A 13797-nucleotide genomic window follows, 5' to 3' on the forward strand; every position below is an offset into this window, starting at 1 on the left:
GAAGTAACAGGATTCGTTTATTCGTAATTCAATCGCCTGTTTATATTGAATACTTTATATGCTTGTTTTGTATACGAATTTAACATCTGCTGTATTTTTGCCCTCGAAAATATTTTTCTATTCGTTTTAGGGGGAATTAATGTTTTTTGGATGCACTGAATATTTGCACTAAACATTTCTGTCATGATTAATTCCACATCAGGGTTTGGTAAATGCACTTCTCCTTTACTCGTAGCCTATAATAGCAAATCGTGTACACCTTGAGCTATATAATATCGGTTGTTATTTCAGGTTATTTAACGTTTAATAATTAATGTTTTAAGTCATATCAATTATTACCTACTTAATATAGTATTTGTATCACGTGGTTTTGGGGAAAGGCGTGCTTAGAAACTATGTATTGTAGAATTGTATTAAAAGTATCATTGTTTGTCATAATATAACCATAAAGGTATCATTGTTTAGTTTTAATAATGACAACGAAATCCAATATACTAAATTACAGTCTAGATTATAGACTTTATACTAAGAGACATTAAACATAAGCAAGCAAGACATGAAAATCTGACATGCTCTTCTTTAGACTGTGCATATTAAAATATTTAAAGTAAAAACAAAACAAACAAAAATAAAATATATATACAGATTTATACAGAAATGCACAAAAATGTTAATTAGCAGTACGAAATTCAGTGTGAAAGTTTGAATGTGTTACCGAAATGTATTATTTATTATAGGGATTTACAGTCACGCGCACTTTAATATTATTCTGTTATGCTCGTGTTTTTTTTTTGTTTTGTTTTGTTTTCGTGCATCATCAGGAGAATGTATCTGCTGAATTTCTCCTGTAGTTTTGCCGTCACTTTTCTGGTGTGCATCATTTTGTAGACAACAAACACAATGCGTTTTATGCGCACTAGGTCTATACATAAAACGTAAATAATTTGCTCACACATCGCTGCTCGTTGTGCTCAGCAGGAACCTCCCCTGCACATTCACACGGCGTATTATCGTCACCTTGAATTTTCCTCCGCTGTTTTCCAATTAAAAGCTTAATAGCCCTGGAAACGGATTTCATGTGGGGAAGTTTGAGAGCGGCCCCCTGTTCTCAAAGTTATTCTGCTGCGATCCCATTTTGTGCTTGACTAAACCCTTTTAGGGACAGAAACGGGACTCGGGCTGCACGGTGTTTGGTTTCAATGGACTCTGGACTGTGTAGGACTCATCTCCACATCTTATACACTGGGTTTAAGGTGCGCTAGTCTTTTTTTCGTGTTTTGAGATTTAAAAACAAAACAACATACATTTCACGTCCAATATGAGGGACTCAGTAAAACGTTTTCCAAAATAGCAGTGTTACTTTGTCACTTCTCTCAAGTCCGACTTATATATTTCCCATAAAAGTCCATGTTATTCTTAATATTTGTTCTTCACTGAAAACCCCATTTCCCAAACGCAGACGAGCAATTAACCCGAATAGCGCTCATTGTAAAATTCCTCCTGGGAATAAGTTAAGCACGCATTCAAATGCAAACCAGTGTATTATTTCTTCTCTGTTTAATTCGGATGCGCAGCATGTGGTTAAACAAAGTAGCCCTAGTGAGCGGCTTCATGCAAAGCTCTCAGCACTGCATGCTTTTCTGGACATTTCTCAGATGATTTCTGAAATGACTGGATTGTTAACACCTTGAGCATGTTTTGCTAATTGCTTAGGATCAGGCTGCTGCTGCTGCCAAAAACCCTAAATCTTCACACAGAATAAGAACTGGATTACAGTTTGCACGCTCAATCGGTCCACTGGTTTTTTGTTTGTTTGTTTGTTTTTCATATTTTACACAAAAAACCTGCAATGGATGGTCTGACTGGTGATATTTACTTCAATTAGCTTTTTTTTAAAAACAAATTCATTTATAAGTTATAAGACATGCATAAGCCTAGACCTTTTGTCAGTTTATGAAAGGTGCTTGATGAGACCTCCCTCTGCGGATTTGAACGCTATATGACGTGTGGTGCGAGCGCGCGCGCGAAGTCGCTCCTGTTTGTCAGCGCGTGTCTGATCGCCCTGACGCGCTCCTTTATTGCAGGCCGATAAGGTGGATCTTCTGCTTCGAGTCAACGCCTCTTTATCACGAGTGTAGCGAGCGGGGAGAAAGGAGGGGTTCCTGAGCCTGGCATCTCCTGACAAGCTTACAATCCACTCCCGCTTCTCGCCGCTTTTCTCTGATGCTCTTGCTGAGCTGAGCGTCCATCTCGAGTCGCGGGACATGAACGGCTACGGCTCGCCGTACCTGTACGTGGGCGGCCCGGTGGCGCAGGCGCGCGCGCCGCTCCAGCGGACGCCCAAGTGCGCGCGCTGCCGCAACCACGGCGTGCTGTCCTGGCTCAAGGGCCACAAACGCTACTGCCGCTTCAAGGACTGCACGTGTGACAAGTGCATCCTGATCATTGAGCGCCAGCGCGTCATGGCGGCGCAGGTCGCGCTCCGGAGGCAGCAGGCCAACGAAAGTTTGGAGAGTTTAATCGCAGAGCCGCCGCCGCCACCAGCACACAGAGCCATGAGCTCCGGGGAGTTACGCTGGAACACCGAGTCCATCATAACCAGCCAGTCACCAACAGGTAAAAACACACACTGCAGGTACACTCCTCTGTCTGCATGATTAACCCACGTTCTTTAGATCTGATGAACCAATATATTACATTACATTTTGCGCACAGCTTCATGCTCCATGTTCTTTTTATATTACATATACAACTAGCAAGCATGCAAATAGCTGCTAAGGCTTTATTTATCATAATAATAATAATAATAATGATAATAATAATGATGATTGATAATAATAATAATAATAATTCTAATAATATTGGAAAATCTTTATTTTGCAATCACATCTTTATTTCCGCATCACAATATAATTTTAGGTGAAATATAACAATGTTCCAAGTTTATTTTCGTAAACAGTGTGTTTTATACATTTATAAACAATTCAATCCGTGCACTACTGTTTTACTCTTCAAATCAGTGCAATTATGATAAATCCACTCCTACATAGTACAGAAAGTCGCACTGCATTGTAAAAGCATAAAAAAAGGATGCAAGACTAGTGTTAAAATTACAGACAAAAACATTATTATTTATATTTAATATATTAGTATTATATTAATTGTTATTTATTATTTTAAAAATATTGTTAATATTATTGTTATTAGTATTATTATTATTAGCTACATATAAAAGCCTTTATAATGTTTAATGTATGATAACGTTATTATTAAAATAGATTGTTATATTTGGTGGTTTTGTTTAGCATTTTGAGTGTTTTTTAACCCTGTTAATCATATTAGTATTTGACAAATAAATTCTGTTCTCATTTCTGTTATAAACAGTTTCAGTGCATTTCCTTTCAGTAATAGAGCTCAGAAGTAAAAGTGAACTGGTGTGATGCAGTTAAATGTTCATTAGTGTTCATTGGGTTGCAGTGTAGATTAAATCGTGTTGCACTGTCTGGCAAAAAAAAATAAACAAAATATAAGCCCACAGGCTGAAAGGACAGAGGAAGAAAAGTGGCTGAGGAAAATAGACATCGACTTTCCATCAGGCGTCTCTCAGAGCAGATGATCTTTGCTCGCTCTAAAGATTACAGTAATCAAGGTGGGACAGGCCGAATCGAAAGCAATAGCAATAATTTTCAGCAGAGGTCAAAACTCGGGTGAAATGTTACCAAATAACAGGCAGCTTTGCTAAAAGAGAAGAAGGAAAATCGACGACAAATCTCCACGTGGCAGCCAGTCAGCACTTTTGTGTGAACAGCTAGAGGAGAAAATAAAGTGAGGGAGAATAAATCAGGCGAATGCTGACAGTTTAAAGCAGTCACTGTATGTTGCTCTCACTGGGTGCAGGTCCAGCAGTCTTCACCTCTGAGTCTAGTGCTCAGTGTGGGCCAAAATGACTTCTCTGTTTCTATTCCCAATGATGTGCTGTTATAGAAATGTGTTCTATTACTTTTTTTTATCACGTCTCAGCTGAAAAAAACCCCAAGTGTGTTCTATAAATATGGACCAGGTTCACACATAGAGCACAAATACATTTTCTTAGTTCATCATGAAATTACTTCTGTTTTTCAACACTTTAAACTGTAAATGTCATTAAAAATAGTTACAAATAGATTATCTAAAAATTTTACAGGTAGGCTTCTGTTTTGTGTTGCTTTATCTTCTTTTGCAAGGATGTTTTATCTCATCACACATATAGTTACACCATCCGTCTCTTTCTGTTTTTCTAGACTTAAACGAGGACCTCTCGGGTGAGCAATCCGGAGGAGAGAACAGCGGCAGCACCAGCGACCGAGAGCAAGATGCTGCCAGCTCACCTGAAGAGCCAAAACCCAACTCCTGCTTTACTCCTGACACCCCAGATCCACCTTCTAATTCTGAGGAGCCGTTACATCTCACCCAAACCTTGCACTGACCCTGATCCAAAGCCTGACAGCCCCAAATCTCCCACCGAGCAGAACCTGTTAATTGAAGGCCTCACAGGCTCTGTGTCCCTGCCCTTCAACCTGCGAGCCAACCGTCCTCCTTTGGAGGTACTGAAGAAGATCTTTCCTTCACACAAGCCAGCTGTGCTGGAGCTGATCCTGAGGGGTTGTGGAGGTGACCTTGTGGGTGCCATTGAGATACTTCTCTCTAGTCGCTCTACTTCAAAAATGGACAAGCCCACATCCGAAAACTCTGAGGCTTTAATCTTGCCCTCCAATAGCCACCTTTTTGAGCCTCTAAGCTCTTACCCAGTTTCTTCCTCTAAGTGGTCAGTTGGTTCAGCCTTTCGTGTGCCAGATTCACTTCGCTTTACTCCGGAGTCACCTGGTGGGGTGATGCCGACTCCCTTGGGTGTCCCGCTGCAGCCTAGCTTTCCGCAGGCACACCGTTATCCACTGATGCTGCGTAACTCACTGAGCCGCGGTCAAGCTGGCCCTTTTATGTCAAATGACATGACTTTGTGGAATACCATGAGCTTGCAACAGCAATACCAATTCCGCTCACAGTATGTCTCGCCCTTCTCTGGGCCGTCGTTCCGTGGATCACCTCTCCTGCCCTCCAGGTCAACACAAGAGGAGCAGCGCATGACCATTCAGGAGGATGCAGCCAAACACACTGTATATGCCGCCACCGATGAGGAGTACGATGAGAGATCTGACTCCTCAGACTCGAGAATCCTCAGTACATCTACTTAACCTACAAAAGTGGCAGATATACCAAAAATGTGTTATGTATAAACGAAGAAAAAATGGAGCTTTATGAAACATACAGTATAATGAGATATTGTGTTGCTCTCCCTATGAAAAATATCTACCAAAAATCCTGAATGATTAAGTGACTGAGCATTAGTTGTGAATAAAAATCATAAATTCCTCCTTGCATGAAATGTATTGTGAATAGTAATGCAATGTAGAAATAGGAAAACAATATAAGCATGTAAATGGATACGCCATATACCCAGTCTGAGTTCTTATTGTCATTTATTCACTTGAATTAAATATAGACAGGATGTGTATGTTAATAGGAAATTCACATTAACTGGAAAATGGATGTTATTTAATATTGAACTTACAAAAAAAACAAAAAACAAAAAATCATAAATGAAATCATTTCAGCAGATTTATGTTCCTGGAAATACTTGTTCATTGTAAAATATTATGCAGTCTATACAAGGTTTCTTATTTCTTTTATATATTGAATCCATAAGGAACTCATTTTCAATTCATTAAACTTGTAAACTAAGACATGTCTTTAAGCATTAATATGACATTCCTCTGCAGAACAGTTTGAATTGGCAATTATGTGAACTCTGGACTGTACAAAGTAATATATCTAAAATAATAAAATCGGCGTGTGAGCATATTTTACGTTTGTGTGAGTATTATTCAGACTGTATTGCCAGACCTTGACCTTTACTCACAATGTAACATTATTAAAGGCCTTTTCGCTTAATATCTGGATAATAGGAATGCAATGCATGCTTTTTACAGAGCACAATGGAGCGAAAGAGAAAAAAAAATAACTCATGAATTAACCATATTGGGGTTCTTCGTTTTGTTCCAGACGAGAAGAAAAAATGTGTTACAATCTTTATGAGAATGGTGAAATGATTATTGTGTGCGCTGTATTCGGTGTAGAGGGATCTGAGCCTATGGATGTTCAACAAACAATAAATTGTCGTACTGCTTTGATTTTCTAGGGGACTTGATTCATTTTAAATAATAAAAATATATTCATGTATATAAATCCACAAAATCTCAGCGAATAGGGAAAAATAAAAAATAAATTAGATTCTTGTAGATAATTCTGATCAAACATCACCATCTAGTGGTAAGATTAGGAAAATTGCACATTAAACGTTTAACATTTTACTTTAAATAGTTAACTAAAAATTAAAGTAATAATTATTTGGAAAGTAAAGTGTTGCATTTAATTGGGTTAGCTGTCAATATGTTCTGTGTAATAAGTTAATAAAAAAACTTTTGAATAAGAAATGTGTAATAATATAGATTTAATGCTTAGCTGCTATTACATTTATTTCAGTGAAACTATAGATTTTTGTGTAACAATGTACAAATTAGAAAAACGAATATATATAATTGAGGTCAGGGACATGATGACAGATAACAGATTTGTATTCCACTAAAATGTGATAAACATTTCCCAAAAGCCGGGCTAAATAAAACCAGCTGCCACACCAACAACTATATAAAGTCTGCACAGTGAAGCTGCACAATGAAGCGTCACCGCCATCTTGTGGTCATCAGTAAAATTGCACAATACATTTTATATACAGTATACACTGTTCATTTCCTCTTCATTTCCACACTTTTTGTGAGTTTGTTTGTTTAATGAACCATTAATCGAGTGTATAAATATGGAAATGATGCAATGTATTTAACAGGAAATTATAAACCATGTTTCGGCGCACTATTAACAGACTGGTATCGGGTTTTAATATGGAAAAAAAAAAAAAAAAATCACTTTTCGTGTACTTAATGCGGTAATCAATGCATTACAGTTATGTAATTTAATTGTTAGCATATTACCCACATGAAAAGGACCATTAATACTTTTATAATACTTATAAATTGCAATGGAATTATAATATAAATGATTTCAATTTAATAAAGAACACTATCCCTTATGAAAATGTTAAAACAAATATAAAACTGTAAAACGGTTTGATTACTGCAAAGTATATTATAACTAGTCGTATTAATACAAATAATAACAGCAATAACGAGAACAAAAAATACTAATAATAACAATAACTAAAACAACAACATTATCGTAAATATAAATATAAATTATTATTATTATTATTATTATTAATAATAATAATAATATTATTATTATTATACACTTGTACACCTGGGTGAAAGCTATAGTCCAGTCCTTTTTACTTTTTAATGTTATTGTGGCTGTTGTGTTATTGGAAAATTGATAGTCGGAATCTTGCTGGCCAACGCATCATTTGTTTCCAGTTGGACTTACATAAACAATGTTGGATTTAATTCTGTGTGGCTAAATGCGAGTGTGTGAGTGTGCAGGTGTTGCACTACATGTGTTGACTTAACCGACAGAAAGCTTTTCGTGCAGCCATTTGAATATGCGCCTCTAAGTCAACACATTTCGGTGAGCTCGCATACATCTCATCCAGACACATGAATTATGGGTGGCAGAGAATTCAACACAAAGCACGTGCTCCCAATCCATCAGGAGTTGCTTAAGGTGCTTATGGAACTAACAGGCCATCAGTGAACACACACACGCACACACGCGCGCGCGCGCAAACAACTCTTTGCCATTACACTCTGATCAGGTTGCGCGCAGTGTGCGACACTCTAAATGACTCCAGCCAAGGCTTACACACACACACACACACACACACACACACACACACACACACACACGTAAACACATACGTAAACACACATGTATATGTACAAATAGATTAGATAGATAGATAGACAGACAGACAGACCGACAGTCAGACAGACCGACAGACAGACAGACAGACAGATAGACAGACAGATAGATAGATAGATAGATAGATAGATAGATAGATAGATAGATAGATAGATAGATAGATAGAAAATAAATTTAAATAAAATATACTATTAAATTTTTAATTTAGTATGCACAAGTCATATCTGTGTAATATTTTGTATGATTAAGTGCCTTTCATTTTGGCACTGAAGTGCGTGTTAAAAGCAGGACAAGCTCAATGCGATCAAAGCATTCTTCTTTATGTGAAGGTAAATTTATGTTGCAGTGAATTGGCTTCTCGGTTTTGACTTGCTGTGCTTGCAGATGGAGGAGGGACAGAGCTGCACCTGCACACCTGAAACACACTACAGCACCAAATGTGTGTAACAACCCTATGTGCTGTAGTGACTAACAAGATATACTGTAGTGCTATTGGACATGCTTCAGTATACTGCTGAAACGTGAATAATTTAATTAATAAATAATAAAATACACACACACACACACACACACACACACACACACACACACACACACACACACACACACATATACACATATATAATAAAAAATATATAATATACTATTATATATAATAATATATAATAATTCATTCATTAAAGTAATATTATGTTACACTTAATAGTAAACACGACTTGTAAAGGAATGCGCTTTATTTGAATTGAGGGCGTAAATAAACTTAACTGATCTCTTGATAATTTTATGAGCACATTATTTACATGATATGTACATCAAAAGAGCATTATATATTATATTAGGCAATAAAGTCTCTAAGATTTCCTGCTTTTTTAACTGCGTACTGAGATGATTTTATTCACCATGAGATTACTGGTAGCTATTAGATTTTCTGAAATAGGGCGTAATCAGTTTCTAAAATATCTATCATCTATCTATCTATCTATCTATCTATCTATCTATCTATCTATCTATCTATCTATCTATCTATCTATCTATCTATCTATCTATCTATCTATCTATCTGTCTGTCTATCTGTCTGTCTGTCTGTCTGTCTGTCTGTCTACAGTATTTACCTGTTTCTGTCTGTCAATCTATTATTCGATCTGTATGTTTGTTATATTTATTTACTTGTGTATGTATGCAGGAACAGTGTGTTTAAATAACCGCTGAGATTTTCCTGATGATCATCTGGATGTCAGTTTTGAGGGTGATGTTATTTTACCTGGTTATGAGACCCTACACACATGGGACCAAAGCCCGAGGAGAAGTGTGTAGTTTGCTGACGCGATTACTCGATTACTCGTCTCATTTGTTTCACCGACCAGTCAGTCTCTCACAGTCTTTTATAAATCCATCACTGAAATGGTGGGAATTGTCAAAAGCGATGTGATGAATAAGGGCACTAAATAACACCGAATACAAAAGAAAATACATTACGTAATGGGAGTGTGGAGATTATTGACCGCTGTAGTGTATTGCACAGATGTTATTTCGGATTGCCTTCATGCAAATTTCCTTTGTAAAAAAATGTTTTAACTTCACACAAGTTAATATCTCAGAAAGTCAATTTGATTCTCGGCTTCACCTTTGGCACCAAAATAAAACAAACGTCCCTGTGGGTTCCTTCTAGGCAAATAATAACTTGCGGAATAATTTAACTATTAAACAACATAAAAGAAAACACGAGCTGGACTGTGAGGAGGCTTTGAATGTCGATGAAAATCAATCACCAAATGTTTGCATTCTCGAATAGTGATTTGAATAATTTCAATAGTGGTTACATTGACTATAACGAACCCATTCTAACGAAATGACACCTTTTTAATATACAGCTTGCAAATTGGGACCGAATATGAGATTGATTTGCGTGACAAAAGAGACGTTAAACCAATCGCCGACCTTGATGAAAGTGCCTTCTCTGTTCACGTCGAAATAACATTTTAGGGGTAATTAAAAAATGGGGTTGTACACAAATAAACATAGACACACTCCAAATATATACGAGCTGAACATCTAATCCAATTAAAATTCTTTTTTATATAGCGGTGTCTCTTTGTGTTACTACAAACTGATAATAGTTTCCTGGAACTGTTGTATTTGTAACTTCATACCAATAATACGAGACTGAAGCAGGATACCGGAGGCAGCCAATAGGACCGCGACTTTGACAGAGAGCCAATCAGAAAACGCGAGCGGCGTCTTTTTGAAGAAGAGGAGGCGTGGTTTCTGACACACTGTTTGACAGCAGAGGCAGTAAATATCGCGCCCTGACTCACTCCTGTGATTTTTCTGTGGAGCGTCGATATCGAGTAAAGCCACCATAGACACTTCAATACGCAACGAAACAGAGCAAAACAAGAGGATATAAAAAAATACCGAGTTTTGGTGGACAGGTGTATTTCTTCAGGATCACCACTGGTGCGCGCTTTTGACCTGGTGAGTAGTTTGATGGATTTTTTAGTCTCAATAAATAGATATAATAAAAAATAATACAGTTGTGAATGAATTAAAAAACGCGAGTTTAATTTTATTATAATCGTTTTATTATTATTATTATAAAGTTCAGTGCCCAGTGAAACTTGCAGCAATGCGCAATTTATTTATGAATGAAGTAAAGGTAATTTATTATGTTGTTGTTTTTTTTCTAATTTATGTTTTAATTATAGCAAATAAAGACCACAACCAACAAACAATTTGAGAGCTCGAGGGCGCGTCCGCACTGGACTCTTTGACCATGGCGGAGCTCTCCAGTCCTGAATTTGAGATCGACGTGGAGAGTCTGGAGACGGAAGCGGCCGGAGAAGACGAGTCTGGCTGCAGGGAGGACGAAGAGGACAAGGCGAGCCATGCAACCCACCCGGCAGCAGGGGATCAGAAAAAGCTAAGCCGCACACCGAAATGTGCCCGCTGCAGGAACCACGGCGTGGTGTCGTGCCTCAAAGGCCACAAGCGCTTCTGCAGGTGGAGAGACTGCCAGTGCGCCAACTGCCTGTTAGTGGTGGAGCGCCAGCGGGTCATGGCCGCTCAGGTGGCCCTCAGGAGGCAGCAAGCCACAGAGGTAAAAGCTGCTTTTCATGTGGTTTACGTGCAGTAAACTACCATGCACAACTAAATCCCCATATTCCACTGATTTAGCTGCGGTCATCTATGTCCAGCAAAACGTAAAATCAACACTAGCTGTTTATTCAACCTCACATTGCATGCGCAGGTCTTAATATAAAGCTTATAACCTGTAGCAACATTGTAATAAACTAAAACCTTGCAAGATGTTAAATATTATTTTTGATAGTATGTTTTACTGAATACGTGAACCTTTACATCCAAATGTAAATATTAGTGTCTAAAATAGAATAAAAAAAATCAATCACACAAAATAATAGATCAATATAATTTTAGCAAATTTTGTATTTTTAAATAGTTAAAAAAAATGTGAATGATATTTCTGTGCTCACTGTGCTATTTCATAATTTCAGGATAAGAAAGGAATAACAGGGAAGCCAATACCAGCTGAGAGACGAACTATCTACCAAAGACACATGCGCCCTTCCACCATGCTGGCTAAAAGTATCTTAGAAGGTAAGGCAAATGGTTTAAAGAATTTTTTAATGGCAGCCCTAATGGTATTTCGTGCTTTGCAATATCCCTTTCTATAATCTATCCTTTCTTCCATTACTTTGATCCCCCTTTTCTGTCTCTTGACAAGCTAATTGAATCCTTTTGTCTCTTCCTCAGCTTTTCTTGGATTTCTGATCTTTTCTCTTTAATTCACTTGGTTGCTAAATGGACATTTTAATGCAGTAAGCATATTTTGTTTATGATGCATGTAATATTTACTCCACAGTGACTGTTTAGTGGTATTTAAAAAAATTATTAAAATTTAAATACTTTAGTATTTTATTAGCAGAAGTTACTGCTTTACTAGTATATTTCAGTTGTATCAAAATATATACGACAGATTTATTAAACAGAGAAAGAACACTGATATTTATTTTTATTACATAAATAATTAATATTATTAACAATAATTTATTGCATTGTATTAATTTGTTTGTTATTTGTTACCCTCTACATTTTAATTTGTTATACATTTGTTATACATAATATACAGAATAAATAATTTCAAACTATCTTGCTCTTAGGCTACCGTCCTGTCCAGTCTGACCCTTTCCTGGGTATGAATCCAGCTCTGCCACCACCTCTTAGTGACCGCATGAGAAAAAGACGTGCTTTTGCTGACAAGGAGCTCGAGAGCATCATGCTCGAGCGGGAATACAAAGAGAGGGAACTTCTTGAGTCCAACCAGTCCTCATCGAGCTCTTTGTTTCTACCGGGCAGCGTAGTGCATGCTGCCGAGTACAACTCTTACAAGACGGCTTTTTCTTCATCATCTGCTCCCACTGTAGCTGCTGAAGCAGCACCCAAGGAGCTGTGTAGCTTCCTACCCAGCTGTCTGGACCTGCCACTGGGTTACAGAGCAGCTGGTGGGGCAGCAAACGTCGAGCTGATTTCCTCTAATGTAAGCGTGGCTACTACCTACCGCCAGTACCCACTATCTTCCCGCTTTGTCATGTGGCCAAGGGGCGGCAACAACCTAGGTGATGCTCTCCTCTACCAGCAGTGCCTCCTCAACGCCACTGCAGTGCAGAACCTCAAACCTGGTGCTGTCTGGGACCCCAAAATGATGCCATCAAATGAGAGTAACTCTCCTGAGCAGGAATCTGCAGCTTCAGTGGTTTCTAGGCTCGAGGGTTCCCGTGTGGCCCCAGAACCAAGTGAACTACCAACTGGAGATGCCCAGACAGGATCAAACATTAGGGAGCGCTCAGCATTTTCACCCCCCAAGAAACTTTTTGGATCAGCATTTGCCAGTGGACCACTCCCACCAGGAGCTCATGAACATTTGTTAAATAATATTAGCAAAGATAACACCAAGCACACACTGTCTATGAAGCTGAATTCCTTTCACTCTCTGATCCAGCAAACTCTGAACGAGAAGGGTGCTGATCTGCGGAGCCCCTACTGTAAAGATCTTCTGGAAGGGGCTGCTAAAAGATACAGGGACGGAACAGCAAAAGACTCAGCTGGCTTTAAAAGCTCGGAGAGAGCAGTAAAAGACATGATGGTTAAGCCAACAGGCACAAAAGTTTCTTCGAATGAGCCTTTGTCATTTTCTGTGGAAGCCATTTTAAAAAGACCCTCACTGCCCATAAACCGATCATCACAGTAAGATCACCTATTAACTAAAAGCAATCACAAATGTACTTCTGGACTACAATGTTTGTATCATGTGTATTTATTTTTTATTCATAATTTTGCTGGTTGTGTTTGTATGTGAGAGTAAAGACTTGGGTGAATATAGCACTCATTTATTTCTGAAAACTAGTCCCCTCAACCCATCTAATACTTGTGTAAATATCAGTGTAAATATTATAGTATGTGACACAAGCATGTTATAAATGCAGTGTGTAGAGTATTTAAAAAAGCATTAGTAATTTTTACTTTCCAACGTGACAATAAAATTTTATTCAAACTCAAAATCCGTATGTTCTTATAATTTTATTCAACATTATCTTAATTATTAAAAATACAGAAATATCTATAATATACAACTATGGAACAATAATAAAGATTTATTCGTTAATTTTGAAAAATGCATATTTATAATTTTTTTAAACCATTAATATTCAATTTGATTAAAAACCAAGTATATAAATACAACAAATATATTCACAAATATATAAAAATACTATTTCTGAATTTTTTTAAATACAATATACTTTTGTTATTGGC

General features: G+C 37.5%; 2 protein-coding genes across 2 annotated transcripts; both read left to right on the plus strand.

The window, feature by feature from the left end:
• Positions 1-1113: 1113 nt before the first annotated feature.
• Positions 1114-6206, plus strand: dmrt3a (doublesex and mab-3 related transcription factor 3a). The gene is given in 4 exon segments (XM_046841932.1): positions 1114-1253; positions 2085-2616; positions 4281-4434; positions 4436-6206. Coding segments are annotated over 3 exon segments (1302 nt in total). The 5' UTR covers positions 1114-1253; positions 2085-2264; the 3' UTR covers positions 5232-6206.
• A 4050-nt stretch (positions 6207-10256) lies between these two features.
• Positions 10257-13542, plus strand: dmrt2a (doublesex and mab-3 related transcription factor 2a). Its single transcript, XM_046841885.1, has 4 exons — positions 10257-10443; positions 10674-11065; positions 11481-11583; positions 12147-13542. Exons 2-4 carry the CDS (start codon positions 10742-10744, stop codon positions 13232-13234), a joined length of 1515 nt encoding a protein of 504 aa, XP_046697841.1. The 5' UTR covers positions 10257-10443; positions 10674-10741; the 3' UTR covers positions 13235-13542.
• Positions 13543-13797: the final 255 nt, after the last annotated feature.

The sequence above is a fragment of the Silurus meridionalis genome, chromosome 27 (genome assembly GCF_014805685.1).
Source record: "Silurus meridionalis isolate SWU-2019-XX chromosome 27, ASM1480568v1, whole genome shotgun sequence".
Classification (NCBI taxonomy): Eukaryota; Metazoa; Chordata; class Actinopteri; order Siluriformes; family Siluridae; genus Silurus; species Silurus meridionalis.